At 36.6% G+C, this 16373-nt stretch overlaps 1 protein-coding gene across 5 annotated transcripts in view; it reads left to right on the top strand.

Moving 5' to 3' along the window:
- C1H8orf34 (chromosome 1 C8orf34 homolog) overlaps positions 1 to 16373 on the top strand; it is a 154905-nt gene that overhangs the window by 111367 nt on the left and 27165 nt on the right. For all 5 annotated transcript variants that reach the window (XM_040079380.2, XM_040079364.2, XM_040079354.2 and 2 more), the window contains 2 exons: positions 7801 to 7886; positions 12792 to 12865. In XM_040079380.2, coding sequence (XP_039935314.1) covers positions 7801 to 7886; positions 12792 to 12865 — 160 coding nt within the window. The remainder of the gene's footprint in view (positions 1 to 7800; positions 7887 to 12791; positions 12866 to 16373) is intronic.

Here is a 16373-nt window from a genome sequence, read left to right as displayed (position 1 = left end):
CTCTTTGATGTGTGATTTGCAAGCTAATTCTCTATGGCAATGTTTGTAGATTCTTTCTGGTTTTTGTGCAACACTGTGATGTATATTAGCCATAGAAGTTTCTTGTGGATGAGAAAGATATAGGGAAGAAGCCAGGAGATCATGAGCTTGAGGAAGCTTGTTGGTCATAATTTGAGGCTCTGGATATAAGTTTAATATAGCTCTTAAAGACATAAATGCACACTCAGACACAAAACTCTTTCACCAGTCCTAGAAAAACTGGTTCACAGGAGAAGAAAGAGTGTTAAGTCTGAAAAGACTGACAAAGACTGTAATTTTTCTCCTGTGAGATAATGGTTTGAAGCAAGCAGCAGATAAAAGATTGCCATAAGAATGGCCTAATTCCCCATCTTGTAAAGGGATTAGATAATTCAGTCTCTTTATGGATTCCTTACTCTGGGAAATATATTTCCACTTTTGGTTCTCCTCAGAAGTAGCTGCAGAGTGTACTTATTTAAAGGCACAAAGACCTGCATTCAGACATTTTGGAAAGGCAAGCAGCACACAAAAAAGATTGTTTTGCAGGCTGTGTCAATGTGTAAGTTTTGCTCTGCAAGTGTATATTCTTGTATTACCAGATGAAAACATTACGCTGTGCATTAACTATTGGTAATGTGGAAACTTTCCACAAAAATCTCCAAGAGCGGTTGGAAAATAGTGTGTTTAATTTGCAAAAAGAAAATGTATGTCAACCAAAATCCATTTTTAACTACTGCTTTTATGAATTTTGAAGTAATTTGCTACATTCTAGTTTTTAAGCACTGAGAAGTAGTGTCCTTAAGAAAGTGAGTGCTAAAGCAAGAAACAGACTGTGGTTTGAATGGTATTGGTGAAAATGAAGTTAGTTTAGATTATAACTGTATCTTAGATCAGGGTGAAACTCAATATAAATGGTATATATCTCACATGAATAGAATTGCTGGTAGTAACAACATACTCCTGCCTGATGGCCTTGCATCACTTCTTTAAAGTGGATTTAAAGGAATTATAAATCTCTGTTGGAAAGCATGCTTTCCAACATGATTGTGTCATTAAGCATATATTCCAACATTTTATTCAGAAATTGTATTACATATCTGTATTTATTAATGTAGTCTTATAGTTTAATATTGGAAAGATCTGCCTTCCTAGTAATGTTCTGCAGGGTAATCCAATAGTCCTCATGCTTTATTCCTCTTCAATGCAGATGCTTCCTGTATTTTAGTGTAGGGTGAAAACAGAAACTGTGGCACTGATTTCTTAATAAAACAAGGTGACATGCTGCAGAGCTTTTCTCTTGTTGCTTCAGAGGTGGCAGCCACTCTCATTGCTCACCAAATTCACAATCCTCTGTTAGAGGATCCTCTTCTCATAGATCTAAGGCATTTTTCTTCTACAGTTCAGTAATCTAAAAATCATATAAACTTTTTTTAAACTCTAATCTTCGTTAGGAAGGTAGTGTGTGAAGCTAAAGCTGATGAGGAGTTTTACCAGATAAAGAGTACTTTTACCTGTATATTTTAAAATAATATTTATTTAATATAATTTTACCACTATAATAACCAGTACGGTCTGTACTGGAAAACTGACATCTTTGTGTCTCTGTACCTGTGAATACAATAGGATTTTTTTTCTGGCACAGTTTAAATATTTTTATATTTGTAAAAGACATTAGTAAAACAAATGGAGTTAAGTCAGAAATTCCTGGCTTTATATTTAGGTGCTGGAAAAGCCTTGGATTTTACAGCAGTATAAGGGTGTGCAGAATTGTGGAGTCAGTAAGTCAAGGTACATGAGATCAGAATTTGGATCAGTATGTTTAGGAACAAAGAATGAAGTAAACTCGCCATATTATAGGCAGGTCAGGACAGATGATTATGAAGCTTGAAATACTCTTACTAGTGTTGAGGTTGCTAGGGAAAGGTGCAAGAAAACATTCTGTGTAACCTAAAAGCAAGTGGGGCCTTTCAGGACTTCTGTTGTCTGACCTCTGTTGCTATAACTTCCCTGGAATTATGTATTTGTCCTAGGGAAATTATAGTTCAGTATTACAGTGCTATCAGAGAAGATGTTAGTTGTAGATGTGAAGTTTTAAATCACAGAGAGGAAGCAGGTGATTTGAAAGGAGAAAAAAAGAAGTCCAATAAGTTAAATTTATCCTTCTTCTCATCAATGGCTAGAATTCCCTTTGGCTGCCGAAGGAACATCATCATGTTATGTGTATAATAAGTTTCTTTTGTTAATAAGTTCATGGTATTCATTAATCTTACAAAATGTATATTAGAGATTTTGATCCGAAATAATAACTACTTCATAAAGGAACTAACTATAAATCATGGAAGTATTTAGTAGGATTTTTTCAAGAGAATGGATGACCTACTTTGAAATAATTTAAGGAAAATAAATGATTCAACAACTCAAAATCTCCATAATTAAGATTCTAATACAAACATGACACTACCTCTGTTTTTCAGAGAACTGTGTTGTTATGGCCTTAAAAATATGCATCTGTTTTGGCTGATTAGGAAAACAACTTTACTGCTCTTTTTACTGAATGATTTAAGGATTTTTTACCGAACTTTCCACTACTTCTCACTGTATTCAGCTAAAAGAAGTCAACTGAGTCTTTAGCAATGCAGATTTTCCAATTAAATGCATGTGTTCAGGAATAATATTTCACAGAAACCAAAATGTTTTGCAGTGTTTATTCCAGATTAAAAAAAATTTAGCTGACAAGGGGCAGAGCAGAGAGAGTGGCTGGAGCTGCAGTGCTTAGACATGTAATTTCCCCCCTCTTCCTTGGAGAGTGCCCTTTAGTGTCCTGGAGGAATTTTTCTTCACCACCACAGTGTATTTGTATCATTTGTATTTTCTTGAAATAGCAGGTTTTCAGGATTTCTTCTCAAGTGGAATTTCAGTTTCTGTTGTTCACCTCTAGGGAACATAAGAATTTCAGCAAAGTTACCCAGCTCTAGTTTGCTATGTTTAAAAATGAAAATAAGTCCTTAGTTGTGTACCAGAGTTTGAAGGCCAGCCACATGTACAGTAACTATATAACTCTTGCCTTAGTCATTTATTTGGGATTAAAGGAGATTTTGTCTAAAAATGATAACCCTTCTACTGGTTCATTTTAGGAAGGAATGGAGTGGGATTTTGGTTATTTAAGTGACATATTTCTGGAAGACTAGGTCAAAAGAGCATTAACCTAAATATAAATTTCTTTGTCTCTAAGTGACAATTTGAAACTGAATTTTATTTGACTCAGAAATTTCCTAAAGTACAATCTGTACACACTAGCGCAAGATAATTATTAATACACATACTTTGAATCAGTAGTCTATGCAAACAAAGACTAGAGAACATATATCTCACTATGAGGTATCCAAAGCATTTCCATTTCTTGGTTTTCAGAATACTTTATGTCTTCCCCTTAGGCCCTGATGTTAGAGAGTACCTATGCTTCTAATTAAGTCTTTGTATTTATTTTTATTAATCCCGTGTAGTCGCCGGAAGTATTATGTGAACTGTGTTGGGGTTTTTTAATTCTAGTATTCAGCTGTAACACCAAATTAACTTTAGTTTCTCTAACTACTGATTTTAAGAATGTCATAGAACAGCAGTGTTGACATAGAGGAGATTCATGTATGCTTATATTTAGTGCACTGGAGGAGTTCCCTGGTAAGAATTTGTCCTGCATCCAACCTTGACAGGTTGGAGAGATGGGTAGAGAAGAACTGTCTGAAATTCAACAAAAGCAAATTCAGGGTCCTGCAGCTGGGGAAGAATAACCCCCTGCACCAGCACAGGCTGGGGGCTGACCTGCTGGAAAGCAGCTCTGCAGAGAAAGACCTGGGGGTCCTGGTGGACAACAAGCTGTCCATGAGCCAGCAGTGTGTTCTTGTGGCCAGAAGGCAATGGTGTCCTGAGGGTGCATTAGGAAGGGTGTTGACGGTGGGTTGGGGGAGGTGATTCTGACCCTACTCAGCCCTGGTGAGGCCACATCTGGAGTTCTGTATCCAGTTCTGGCCTCCTCAGGACAAGAGAGACATGGAGCTCATGGAACAGGTCCATTGAAGGGCTACAAAGGTGATGCAGGGACAGGAGGATCTCTCTTACAAGGAATGGCTGAGGGAGCTGGGCCTGTTCAGCCTTGAGAAGCGATGACTGAGAGAGGACCTCATCAATGTTTACAAGTGTCTGAAGGGAGGGTTTCAAAAGGCTGAATAAAGGCTCTTCTTGGTGATGCCAAGAAATAGAGCAAGGGGCAGTAGGCAGAAACTGATGCACAGAAAGTTCCACCTGGACATGAGGAAAACTTTACTGTGCTGGTGACTGTGCACTGGAACAGGTTGCCCAGAGAGGTTGTGGAGTCTCCCTCACTGGAAATACTCAAGAACCATCTGGACACAACTCTGTGCTATGTGCTCAGGCAGGGAGGTTGGACCAGATGGCCCGCTGTGGTCCCATCCAATCTGACCCATTCTGTGAATCTGTGAATCATATTTTTTAAATCATACCAGCAGGAAGACTGTGATTCACACATCCACAAGTTGTTTGTAGTGACAGACCCTGTATAATGCTTCTGCAACAAATCTTTAGGATTTATTCAGAATATCTTTGGTCCTGAAGTCCTTAACAGTTTTCTTGGAAGAAGCCCTACATAATGCATTTTGGGGTCAAAGAAGATTGAAATATTTACCTGTAGGCTGTTTGCTTTTTTAGCTCTTGAAGCTCCAACATGCAGGTGCTTAATATAATTGAAACAATGTCCTCTAAGCAAGAAATCACACTAGAAACAGATACGGGGAAAAAAATGTTGGCTATCAGGTATCAAATTTTGACTCACATTAAAATAATTGATAGCTGAAATACTGTTTTTGTTAAAAGTTGAAGTAGTCCATCAAGTATTAGTAAGATAGTAGTTTTTAGGTAATTCCTCTAAATCCATGTGTCTTTCTATTCCAAGCTTCTTTATGCTTAAGAGTTTTTAAGTGTTTTCATTTTACTGTGGCAGTATCTTATGAATAATACAACCTTTGAAGAAAAAAAAATGTAATAGTTCAAGTACCAGAGTTCTTATGGCAAGAAATAGTGTCTGTGAGGTTTTTTCTTGCTTGAATTTCATGAGAATCGGTTCTGATATGAATCTATATGTAAGAAATGCGTAAATAAATTGAAAATTGGATGTGAAAATAAGGTACAGATATGTCAAACATCCTATTCACCTATCCACCCAATCCCCCAGCCATTTCTTCCCACAAAGTAAAATCATATGAAATGGATTTTCTGATTAGATGCATTGAAAAGATTTTGTGTATGTGTGCCTGTGTGTGTGTGTGTTCTTCATGAGGCAATGGACCACTTAAATATATCTAAATTCTAGAATAAGATGAGAATAATTTCAGTTATTTGTGTCTGGTTTGGATTTGTTGAAGCTCAGAATGGGAAGATGTTATAAAATCTTGAAAATTCTGATGGGATAAAAGAAGCAGCTCCTAATTCTAGAGATAGTTTTTATAGGACTGTAGTATAAGCAGACAAGGCTGGAGTAATTATCCTTTTAGTTAAATATAAAGGAACTACCAAAATGGCTGGAGAGAAGACTATCCCACTTCTGGTTCCTGCAATCTAATGTATATCTTTCTAAGACTGAATATGTGCTTGCTGTAAATGTTCATATATGTATGTAATGGAGGAGGATGGGTGAATTGCATTACAGTGGAAATTTATTTGATTTTTGAGATCTTCATTTTTTGCATAGTTATTTCATTTGCAATTTGTTTTCTCCCAGTTTGAATATCTTTAGGACACAAAGTTACTTGCTTCTGTGTGACAAGCTAGGCTTTTAAAGAATTATCAACTAGAGCATTAGAAGTCAGGTACAGAGCTATAAAGGCTTCATAGAAATAATTCTCAAAATTAGGTTTACAGCTTCTAAGTTTTACATTTATTGTCTTGAGTTTCATGTTCTATGGTTCTGCCACCTTAGATAAGAAATATTATGAATTTACACTGAGCTTTCCATCCTAAATAAATCATTCTAGGGGCAATAAAAGGAGATAAAGTAATTGGGGGAGGAGGTTGTTGGGGAAATGATTTTGAGGAGTACAAACAGATGAGTTAAGATTCATATATATTAGATAACTGTGAGAATCATAAAATGTGAAATTTTGATAAGGCAGATAAGGGAGTTCTTGGTTTCAAAGGTTAATTTCATGCTAGTATGAAACAGCTACAGAGGGTAAGAAAACAGAGTGAAAAGAACTTTTTTTTTCTTCCAAGAGATAAGTTATTTCTTTCCCCAAGGTTTTACTTCAATGCATTTTTATGATTCCTGGGCTTTGCAAAATTGAATTGCATTTTTCTTATTCTTTTCATGTCTGAATAAATCCAAGGTAAGATAACCTTTATGTAAATGGCATTTATATTGTATTTAGAGCTACAAAGCACTTCTTAAGAGCAGAGTTTGTACTCAGGATTCATAAGAGCCTGAAGAAGGATGGTGGGACTGCTGGGATGCTCATTTGATAAAACAGATACAAGCATTATTTGTATAAATTGCTGTCAGGGCGTTGCAGTCAGCGGGTGCAGCGGGAAAGCCTGAAGACAAAGTCTGCCATAATTACTGTATTTTCCTTTTAACAAGTAACAAAGGAGGAGGAAATATTCTTGCATATAGTTCCCTGTGGTGGGTTAACTTTGGCTAAGGGCCATTTCCCTACTCAGCCAGTAGGATGACGGGAGAAAATAGGAAGTAAAAGCTTATGGGTTAAGATGAAGACAGGGAAATGGTTTACCAGTTACTGTAATGGGCGAAGCAGACTTGACTTGGGGAAAATCAGTTCAATTTATTGCCAATTAAAATAGGTTTAGGTGATGAGAAACTAAAAGACAGACATTAAACCCACACTTTTCCTCCTCCCTTTCCTGGACGCCACTTCATTCCTTCACTTCAGACTCCTGTCCCCACCCACTGAAGGGTGCAGGAGAGACAAGGAATGGGAGTATGTGGTCAGTCCATTACAGGTTCTCTCTGCCCTTCCTTCCTTACCACAGTTTTCACCTGCTCCATTGTGGGATCTCCATCAGCTACAGTTCATCCTGGACATACTCACCTGCCTGGTGTTGTTCCAGGGGCTGCATGGAATATTGTCTCTGGCATTTCAACATGGTCTATAGGGGAGTATCTACCCAGAGTATGGAGCACCGTCTCCTTTGACTTTGGTGTGTCCTCTGCTGTTTCCCAGTCTTCCTGTTCCCTGCTCTTCTGCCTGTGTGGTATTGTGGCTGGCTCTTCCTTAAATGTGTTTTGTCCAAGGTACCACCATTTTGGCTGAAGAGCTCAGCCATGCCCTGCTGTGGTTCTTTCTGGAGCCAGATGGAATCACCTGTGACTGACTCAGGGCAGCTCCAGCCTCTCCCCACCAAGGCCACCACACTGCCAACACATTGGCATGGACATCCAGTACAGTCCTATTCAATTAGAGTATTTTTGAAGGTAGGGAAGGAAGCTTGCAGTTTCACGTGCACACCAAACCCCTGCTTTTGTAAAACAAGACTTACAAAAATGCATAAGCTAGGATTCAGTTGGCTGTTCTTTGGGTGTTAGTTTTGGTTACTAGACAGTTCAGGTTATGATTGAATCAGTGGCTTTTCAGCAAAGCTGCTCTTCTAATTAGGGCAATGTTGTGAGCAGGGTATGTAGCCAGGGATAACGTTCTTCTGTGTCTTATCCATGAAATATGATTGCAAATGTTTTCACTGCGTTTTTCCACAATTTAGATTGCAAGGGGATAATTTGGCAGAAAGGCCAGAAGATGTCTCCATGGTATCTCAGACATCTGAGCCAGCAGTGTCAGACTCTGATGGTAAGTTATATAAATATTTGCTGCTCATAAAAAAACCCCAAACATAAACATCTTGAATTTGAGAGTAGGGGTTATGTCTGTAAAAGATGAAACACTTCCAAGAAAGTGTTCCTGGGCATTTGAACTCAATCATTTACTGTTCAAAGACCCGCTAACATATTTTTTGTCATGGCAAATTAACACTCCAGGATAATTCCTAGGCATATTTAAGAGGTGCATTGGGCCAGAATTTGTTCTTAGTAGACAGATTTTATGTTAGCACACTAACACTTAAAACAGCTTAATAGCGTAGACATGGGCTGTTCATTGCTGCTTTTATGCCAAAGAATGGCCTTTGAAATATTTAATTAATTACTACACATGCATCTAGATGATTCAAGTGATTTACAGTAGAAATAAAGATTTTATAAAATGACTCTGAAAAACACTTTTTCTCCTCATACTGACATGTTCATATGTTGGGTTAATCTGCAGACACTCAGACTTATTTCAATTTCTTCTAAGGTTTTTGAAACAAGTAACACCTGAAATATTGAACAAGGCACTTCATAAGGGATATCTTTCTAGAGAATGCCCAGCTTTCCTATGAAAGATAAAGCTGATGAAGGTTAACTTTATCTTAGCTGCCACTGTAATGCAGAGAGAAAGAAACAGAGGTTTTGACAGAGAATCTGCAAAGATAAATCTTTCAGTCTATTCCCTTATTGTTGGGCGGAGCCAGCCAAATCTACAAATTGTATGTTTTGATTTGCAGTGTAGTCTTCAGCAGCCATTGATAAGTTAGCTATGATGATCAATTAACACAAAAAAGCCCCTACCAGAATGTATCTTTTTAAAAAATATCCTACTCTCTGTCTGTTATCTGATGCTATTGTATGTGCTATTGGGTATCACAGCAACCTGAGCTTTCACTCATTTCTCTTGCCTCATTTGTAAACCAACCATTAGTAACTAATATATCTTTAAAGATAAAATTTTCAAACTGGTTTTGTGAGAATGTGTGGGTTCATGCAGTCAAGACATAGGCTTTTCCTTTTATCTGTCATTGATCACATAATTGAACAAGGTAATAGGACACTCAGAATCTCTTAAACAGGATGTCCTTACAATTTTCATGAAGATTGTCAGCAAGAGCTGCTCAGACTGGTGACTTCAAACAAGCCCTGTGAAAGGAAGGCAAAATTCTGTTGTTGTGAGACTGATTCCCAGAAAGGGAGGTGGTGGTGACTTGCTTGAGATAGGTAAGGGAATATGCATACATGAGATTATTGCAGCAAAAGCTAATAGATGGGTAATAGATGGGGAAAAGTTCTACAGTTCACAAAATAATTTATTAACAGATCTCATCCTTCAATTTTGCTTCCTGTGTGCCTTTGTTCTTGAAGTGAAAATGTGCCCACTTTGCTATGCTGTCTTCTGAAATTGCAGGCTTCAGTTAAGTAGTTAGGTTTTGCGAAGTGGCAGAGACACCAGGATTAAAGAAGGTGAAACTATCAGAAAGTACTGGAGTACCAGATGCTTTGTAATATTGGAGCTGGTTGTCACATGGTCACAGGTTATGGAGCACAGAAGTGCTATAGCTGTTCTACCTTCAGCCACTTCATGTGCTTCGGAATGCTCTGTAGTCACATATGGCTACAGAGAAGATGGAAGACTCTTTAAAAAAGACCACGTTCAATAAAATCCAGGGAGTAAAACTTAGATGGGTAGGAGGAGCAATAACATTCATGTTTATAAAAACATCTATCTCATGTCTATGAATATACATGGATCTGTTAGTCATGTAGCTAGAAAATAACAAGGCCTCTTGGGCAAAAAGACTGAGGTCAATAGTTAAGGTAATGCCAGATTTCTGTCAAAGGGTGCCCTCAGAAATGTTCAGTGTTTCAAAACATATGGTCAGGGTTTTTTTTCCCTAAAATGTTGGCTAGGGCTACACTTTGATTTGAAGAAAAAAAAACCAGCTGGATTTCACAAGTAGGTACAGACTATAAACAGACACAAAACTCAGACAACTGCCCATTCTATCAATCTTTCCTGTAAATGCAGCACAGTATTTGCTCTCTTTGCCTCTGATACTTATTTCCAATAAGTATTATGTATGAGAGGATGATAAAAAAACTCATATTGTTAAAAAACCCTAAGTAGCCAAGGCATTGTTGCACTGAATTTTTAGTTGTGTCTTCTTATGGTTGTATTACATCATTATAGTGACTAGCAGACTTCATTTACCAGGTTTATTTGAATTTATGTGCTGCTGTTACTTATCAGTACCAGTGACCTTAATGAGGGAAAACTGTGCATTGGGAAGTGCTGATGCAAACCATTCATTCAAGGATAAGCAAGCAAGGTGCTGATGCACAACAAAGTTGAGAGTAGCTTTCTTTAGATAATGATCTGTTTCTGTTGTTAGATTTGGAACATCTCTCCCGTGAATTTCAGATGAACTGAAGTCAGAAGTAATTGGCAGAACATCTGATCTAACAGTCCTTATAAATAAGCCTCATTTTAAGCAATCCCACCTGCTAAAGTCAATGCAGTAGCTTATGTGAAAAGATCACGTACAGCATCAGACGCTATACTGACTCCAATGGCAATCTGGACCTGGTTCTAATTAACTACTATACTGATTTCCCTCTAGTATAATCCTGCTGAATTGGACAGACTTGTTTTTGATCTAAGTAGTAAAAATTAGAGGTAGGAATCAGGTCTCAAGATTGAAGACAACACAAGACGCTTTAAAGCTGCAGTTTCTTTTCACTGTCCTAAACTATACCTCTCAACAATGTTTCCCTTTTCCATCAGACCACTTCAGAGGAAAGAACTAAGGGAAGAATTTAATAGGTTCTTGATTTTGATTAGAAGCAGCAGCATAGATGAATGCACAGCAAACTTCCCTGTAGATGCCAAGCTTGTCTGGTTTGTCTCTTTGGTCAGTTCTCCATTGAGCCTTGCTCTTGTTCAGTAGAGGTAGATGGGGACAATGGCTGAGGTCTCAAAAGGTACATGCTACAACAGGACAGATCCAGAAAAATCTACATCCGTCAGCCCCCGATGTGTTTTTCAGGTTAATGGGATTGTAGAAGCAATCTTCTTCTGTATTTTAGGGGTAGTTTTAGATATGCAGAAATAGTATCTCTAAAGGATAATTGTTCATTTACTCTTTATTGGTAATTGTTCATTACCAATTTCCTTTAAGTACCATGCAACTTTATTTCACTAATTTAATTCTCTTCTGCTGAAATGTACCTTACCTGTTGATATAAGGCAGGAAAAGAAGACATTATTGCAAATAAAGCTTTTGCAGTCTATGCATTCTTGTAGAAGTTTAAAATGCAGTAACTTATTTGGGAATAATCTCTTAATATAGGATAAATGAAAAACATAAGGCTTCTAAGCCACTCCTCAAATTATCTGAGAAAAGCTGTTTATTATGTGAGTTTCTTTGCAGCGTATTGTGCAACTCTCCATATTTCTGAGGTGTGGGAAAAGATTTGTTTCTTTTGTGACTCTACCTGGAATAATATTGGACCAAAAATGATAGGTTCTGTGATACTATGCCGCTGTGTAAATGTGTTGTTTCCTATTTTAATGTGCTATTACATCTACAGCTGTACAGATTATATTGTGATATATAATACTTTGCTAAATTATTTTTGCTAGAGCAAAGTTCACATCAGTGGTTTATTCCCTATCAAACAGGAGTCACTGGTTTTTATTATTTGCAGTTAGCTAGTAGAAATGAGAAAAAACTAAAATATATAGTTTCTACATAGCTGGGTGTTTGGGTTCTGGTTTGTTTGTTTGTATTTGTTTGGGGTTCTCCCCCCCCCCTTAAGTGTCATTATAGTAGAAAGTTCAAAAGAGACATTAGGATGTAAAGGAAAAGTTTGGAATTGGGGACGTTCAATAAGAACATAAACATATGAAACATATATAGTGTTGTTCTGGATGGAACTGCATGACCAGGCTAAAAAATTAAGGATGCAAATATGTGGGAATTAGAATTGAGAACTAGATAAGGCAATAGTGAAAGTGTGGCATCATCTCTCAATTCCTACACAATTCCCTGACCACAATGTTGCATTATCTCTTTGCCCTCCACATCAATATGTGTTTGCAATGAATTGATAACCACAGTTGCCACACTTCACAGTAAGTTCTGCTTTCACAGTAAGTATAGTCTGAGGTTTTTAACAAATTGGGTTCTGGAAACATAAGGACCTCCCTACTAAGTGTCTGAGTAACAGCAGAGCATAGGGAAGATCAGAACATCTTGTGTTTTTAGGCTGCTGATGCCGCATCTAAGTGCCTGAGCAAAGAGTGAAACTGCATAGAATGTTATTTGGTAATTTCTTTCTCTTACATGGGCACATAAAATCTGTTTTAAGTCATTAGACATGCATCAAAGAGACATTTTAGACTCCTCACAAAATTCTGTCATTTTACAACTGTGGCAGTATGGGCAAAAATTATACTTGCAAGGCTTCTAAATGCTGTCTAAATTGACCAAGTCCTTTAGCTTCAGGAATTTTAACTGAATTAATTGAATATATTTTTATTCATTTTATTAAAGCTGGAGTTCCACTACTCAGTTGTGTAAAGGGTGAACAGTATTTAGTTTAAATAATAAAGGTAATAAAGAACCTAGACAATACCTTGGCAGCTGAAGGAAGCTTGCTTGTCACTCTAGTCCTGTTAGAGACACTGTTGCGTGTTGCATTAAGGTTCTAAATTGAAATCAGACATAAATTGTAATCCATTGAGGTGTAATTGAGAAGTAGTACATTTACAGTAGCCACATTTACCTTCTCATCAGTAAATTTTTAGACATTAAATTTTCAAAGTGACTAATGCTTACTTGATTAGAGTGATTTACATTTCTCTTGTACCTCTTCGGCACAGCTCAAGTACCTGGGGTTGAAACACTCACAGAAGATATTAATGAGTTTCAGAGTGCTTCTCAAGTGGCAGCATCTGTAAGTACCTTCCCTTATGGGTAATCTTGTAAGGTTTAAAATTAGTTTCATAAAAAATAGATTGTACATAGAAATAACAGTTCTGTTTGCCAGCACCATCATCCTAGAGAGAGGAAAACTGATTTTATGTAACCCTTCTGAATTTTCAGTTCTCTGTTTTAATTTTTTCATTCTAGGAAAGGTAGTATTTTGAAATACATTGTTATAATCTACAAAACCACATGTTGTTGGGCTTTCCCATTGAAAGTGCAGTAATTTTATATACATTCTGTATGCTTTTAAATGCTAGTCAGATATTAATTTTACCAGATAATATTCAGTTTTACAAATTAAACAGAACAAAATAATTCAAACTCTAAATTTCATTCTGAAATATGAAATTGTAATATTCAACTGTAGTTTAGATTTCTGTTACCATTTGCTTGAAAACTAGTAAGAGCAGTTTAGTTAAAATGTATGGCTAGTTTATATATATATTCTAAAAGAAGGTAATATTTCCATCAGTTCTTTTATTTTGAAGCTTAAGAAAATCTTTGCTGATATGCAGTTTGTGAAAAATATAACCAGCAGTAAAATAATTTTTAAAGAATTAAATAATCTTATATAATCATAATTTTGCACCAGGAGTTTGAATATAATTCTGCAAAATTTTAAACAAGTATAAGAGGACACATTAATTCCTGTTCAGTCTGTTCAACAACACTGGTTTATAGCCCACTTTAGAGTTGATAAAGGAAGTGAAAGAAGGGCTCAGTATTTGTTAGCTAAGGATAAAAGGGCAATGTAAAGAAAGAAGAAAAATGGCAATGCAGATTGGTCTTGCAGTCTTTCAGGGAGCTGAATAAAGCTAGATAGGATTGAACATAAAGTATTTACAACCAGATTATTTATCAAAGCAGTTGAGGGATATGGAGTTCCAGAAAAATTCCTAAAGCTCTTTGAGAACCTGGAGTGCAAGAACCTTCACAAAGCATTGGCTGATACTGGGCAAAAAGAGTAACGAACAGAACTTCAGCCGGCATTGCTTGCAGCTTCTTTTTCAAACCTCCTTTCTGCTTCCCACCAGCCAACAGAGGGATAAAATAAATTTTGCAACAGTTTCTGAACTCATATTTTCTTATTGATTTGGACTCATAGCTACAAAGTTTGATTTCGTAATTTTGCAGATGTAACTTGGAGAGGGAAACAAATTAATTGCATTACATGGACAAAAAAAAAATACAAAGAAAAGTTCATTATGCTTATTAGCAAAATCTTGTTACAGAAAGATACAGCCTTCAGCTGGGCACTTTTACATGTATGCTCTATGTGTGCAGGCATAGGAGCAAACAAAGAATATGTACCAGTGTTCATTTCATGCTCTGTTAGTTTCAGGCTTATTTAAGGTTGCCTGGAGGATGGAACTGCCAGAGGCAGTAAGGTTGCCTGGGCTGAATCCCTGAAAGCTATGCTGCCTGATGCTGTAGTTACCAGTGCTGCAAAGACGAGAGCAGCTGGTGCTCTTGCTCTACCCATCCATCCTCTCCTCAGGGCAAAGGCAGATCATTTCACATACCCAAGCTCTTGAAAAACTACTTTGCCTAAGTTTCTAGGGAGCCAGTTACTGTTAGTTCATATGCTTTTGGTTGGGTGGGGTTTTTTTTGTTGTTTTGTTTGTTTGTTTGTGTATTGTGTCTTACTGTTCTTGCTTAAATAATGTGTAGCTAGCTGATTGTGTGCTTTTGTCTCTTTATAATGGCTTAATATTAAAAATAAAATTCAACTATCCAACACATTCTAACTATCTCCTTGAAAAGAAACAACTGATCCAGCTGTTCTCCCTGCCTTTCAGGTCTGTGAAGGAGAGATCTGTTCCATGCTCCCCTAATAATTTTCAGTGAGACTTATACTTTGACAATCTTGACATACAAAATACAGAGATAAAACTGAGATGCCTCATAGGAAGGCTGTGTAGATAGTTGCAATCTTGCAATGTATTTCCACAATCCTTCAAAGCAGTAAGAAATATGCCGTTAAAATTACTGCAGAATTGATACCAAAATGTATTCTCACTACTTTAATGATTTTTAGATATTTTATGAGATACAAGATGAGGGGAAAATGGACTAAGATGTTGATCAGACATTTCTCATAAATTTGATGAATCGATTCATGGTATTCACTCAAATGTGCATATTATGTTCCTGACATGGTTCAAGATGTGCAATGTTTTAATATTGGTACTGCATTTCAATAGGGTAATTTGTGTTTGTTGCTAGTTGGATGATTATATAATTTTTTGTCTGCTAATGTATATTTGACAATTTTTCCTCAAAGGTGCCTTGGCCTTCAGAAGATAAGTGTTTTGAGAAAAATTGTAGGACAAAATGGCAAGAATTATTCATAAGGATTTTCAGAAAAAAACTTTGAGTTATTTTTTTCATGTCCCATGTATGAATCCACATGTGGATCTTTAATGTGGATACTAAAATAATCTGGATAATAGTACTCAAAGGAGATAGGCAACATCTATGTCCATAACATGGTTCATGTAATTTACACTACGGTTATATTAAGATTCTCTTGAGGCTTTGTGTATGTTTACTGTTCTATTTATGAAAACCTGTTTTTTGTAGTTAGACTTTTTTCTTTATACTTTTTAAAATAGAATTTAATTTTAAAATAGAATCTTTTGCTCTGCTGTATTTTTCATAAAAAGAGGTAATGTTTGAGAAATTGAGACCTTAGATTTTCAGTGCTGCACAACCCCAAAGGCATTCTGGGTGAATAAATGAGTGAAGCTGGCAAAAAGCTGGTTGAAGCATTTACAGGAATCAGCACTTTTCCCCAAGTGTTTGTAAGAATTCCAAGTGGAAGCAAGCATTCAAAGCATCATTAGAGATCCTAGTTTACTGCCTGGCAAATATTTTGTATAATGAAAAGTGCCAGGCAAAATGCAAAATCTTTTTCTTGAGATTTTTTCACTGTGTTGAACACAGAGTTTGCTAGCCAAATGTTTAGAACATTTCCAAAAACATAAAGTAAAATAAGACTCTAAGAAAATACAGAAGTGATACTAGGAAAAATATAAGTGGCCTGGAATTCTAGCAGAAATGGAAAAGCAGAGGAAGCTGCTGGCTTTACAGTGACTACCAGATAGAAACAGGGCACATGCACTGGCAGATCACATTGAGTAGCCTTTGCCTTCTCTCTGACTTATTTCTTTTACCACCTGGATCTAACAGGACTTATGCTTAGTTTGAGGGTTTTTTTTATGTGAATCTTGCCTTGCACATGCACATAAAATCGTATCTTTTTCTTTGTAAATTACCCGTGTAAGGCAAACCAATCCAAATGCAGCAGAAACTGGAAGAAAAAAGTTGTCCAACTGCAAAAAGCATTTCTGCATGAATGTGCCTTGGGTTTTTGCTCTTTATTACTGTGGGAAAATACTGTAATAAAGTGTTTTATAGAAGTGTTTTGTTTTAAATATTTTTTATTCCTGTATTCCCTACTGCTTTGGAACATT

The sequence above is a fragment of the Hirundo rustica genome, chromosome 1 (genome assembly GCF_015227805.2).
Source record: "Hirundo rustica isolate bHirRus1 chromosome 1, bHirRus1.pri.v3, whole genome shotgun sequence".
Classification (NCBI taxonomy): domain Eukaryota; kingdom Metazoa; phylum Chordata; class Aves; order Passeriformes; family Hirundinidae; genus Hirundo; species Hirundo rustica.
This window is presented reverse-complemented; position numbering and strand designations above follow the sequence as displayed.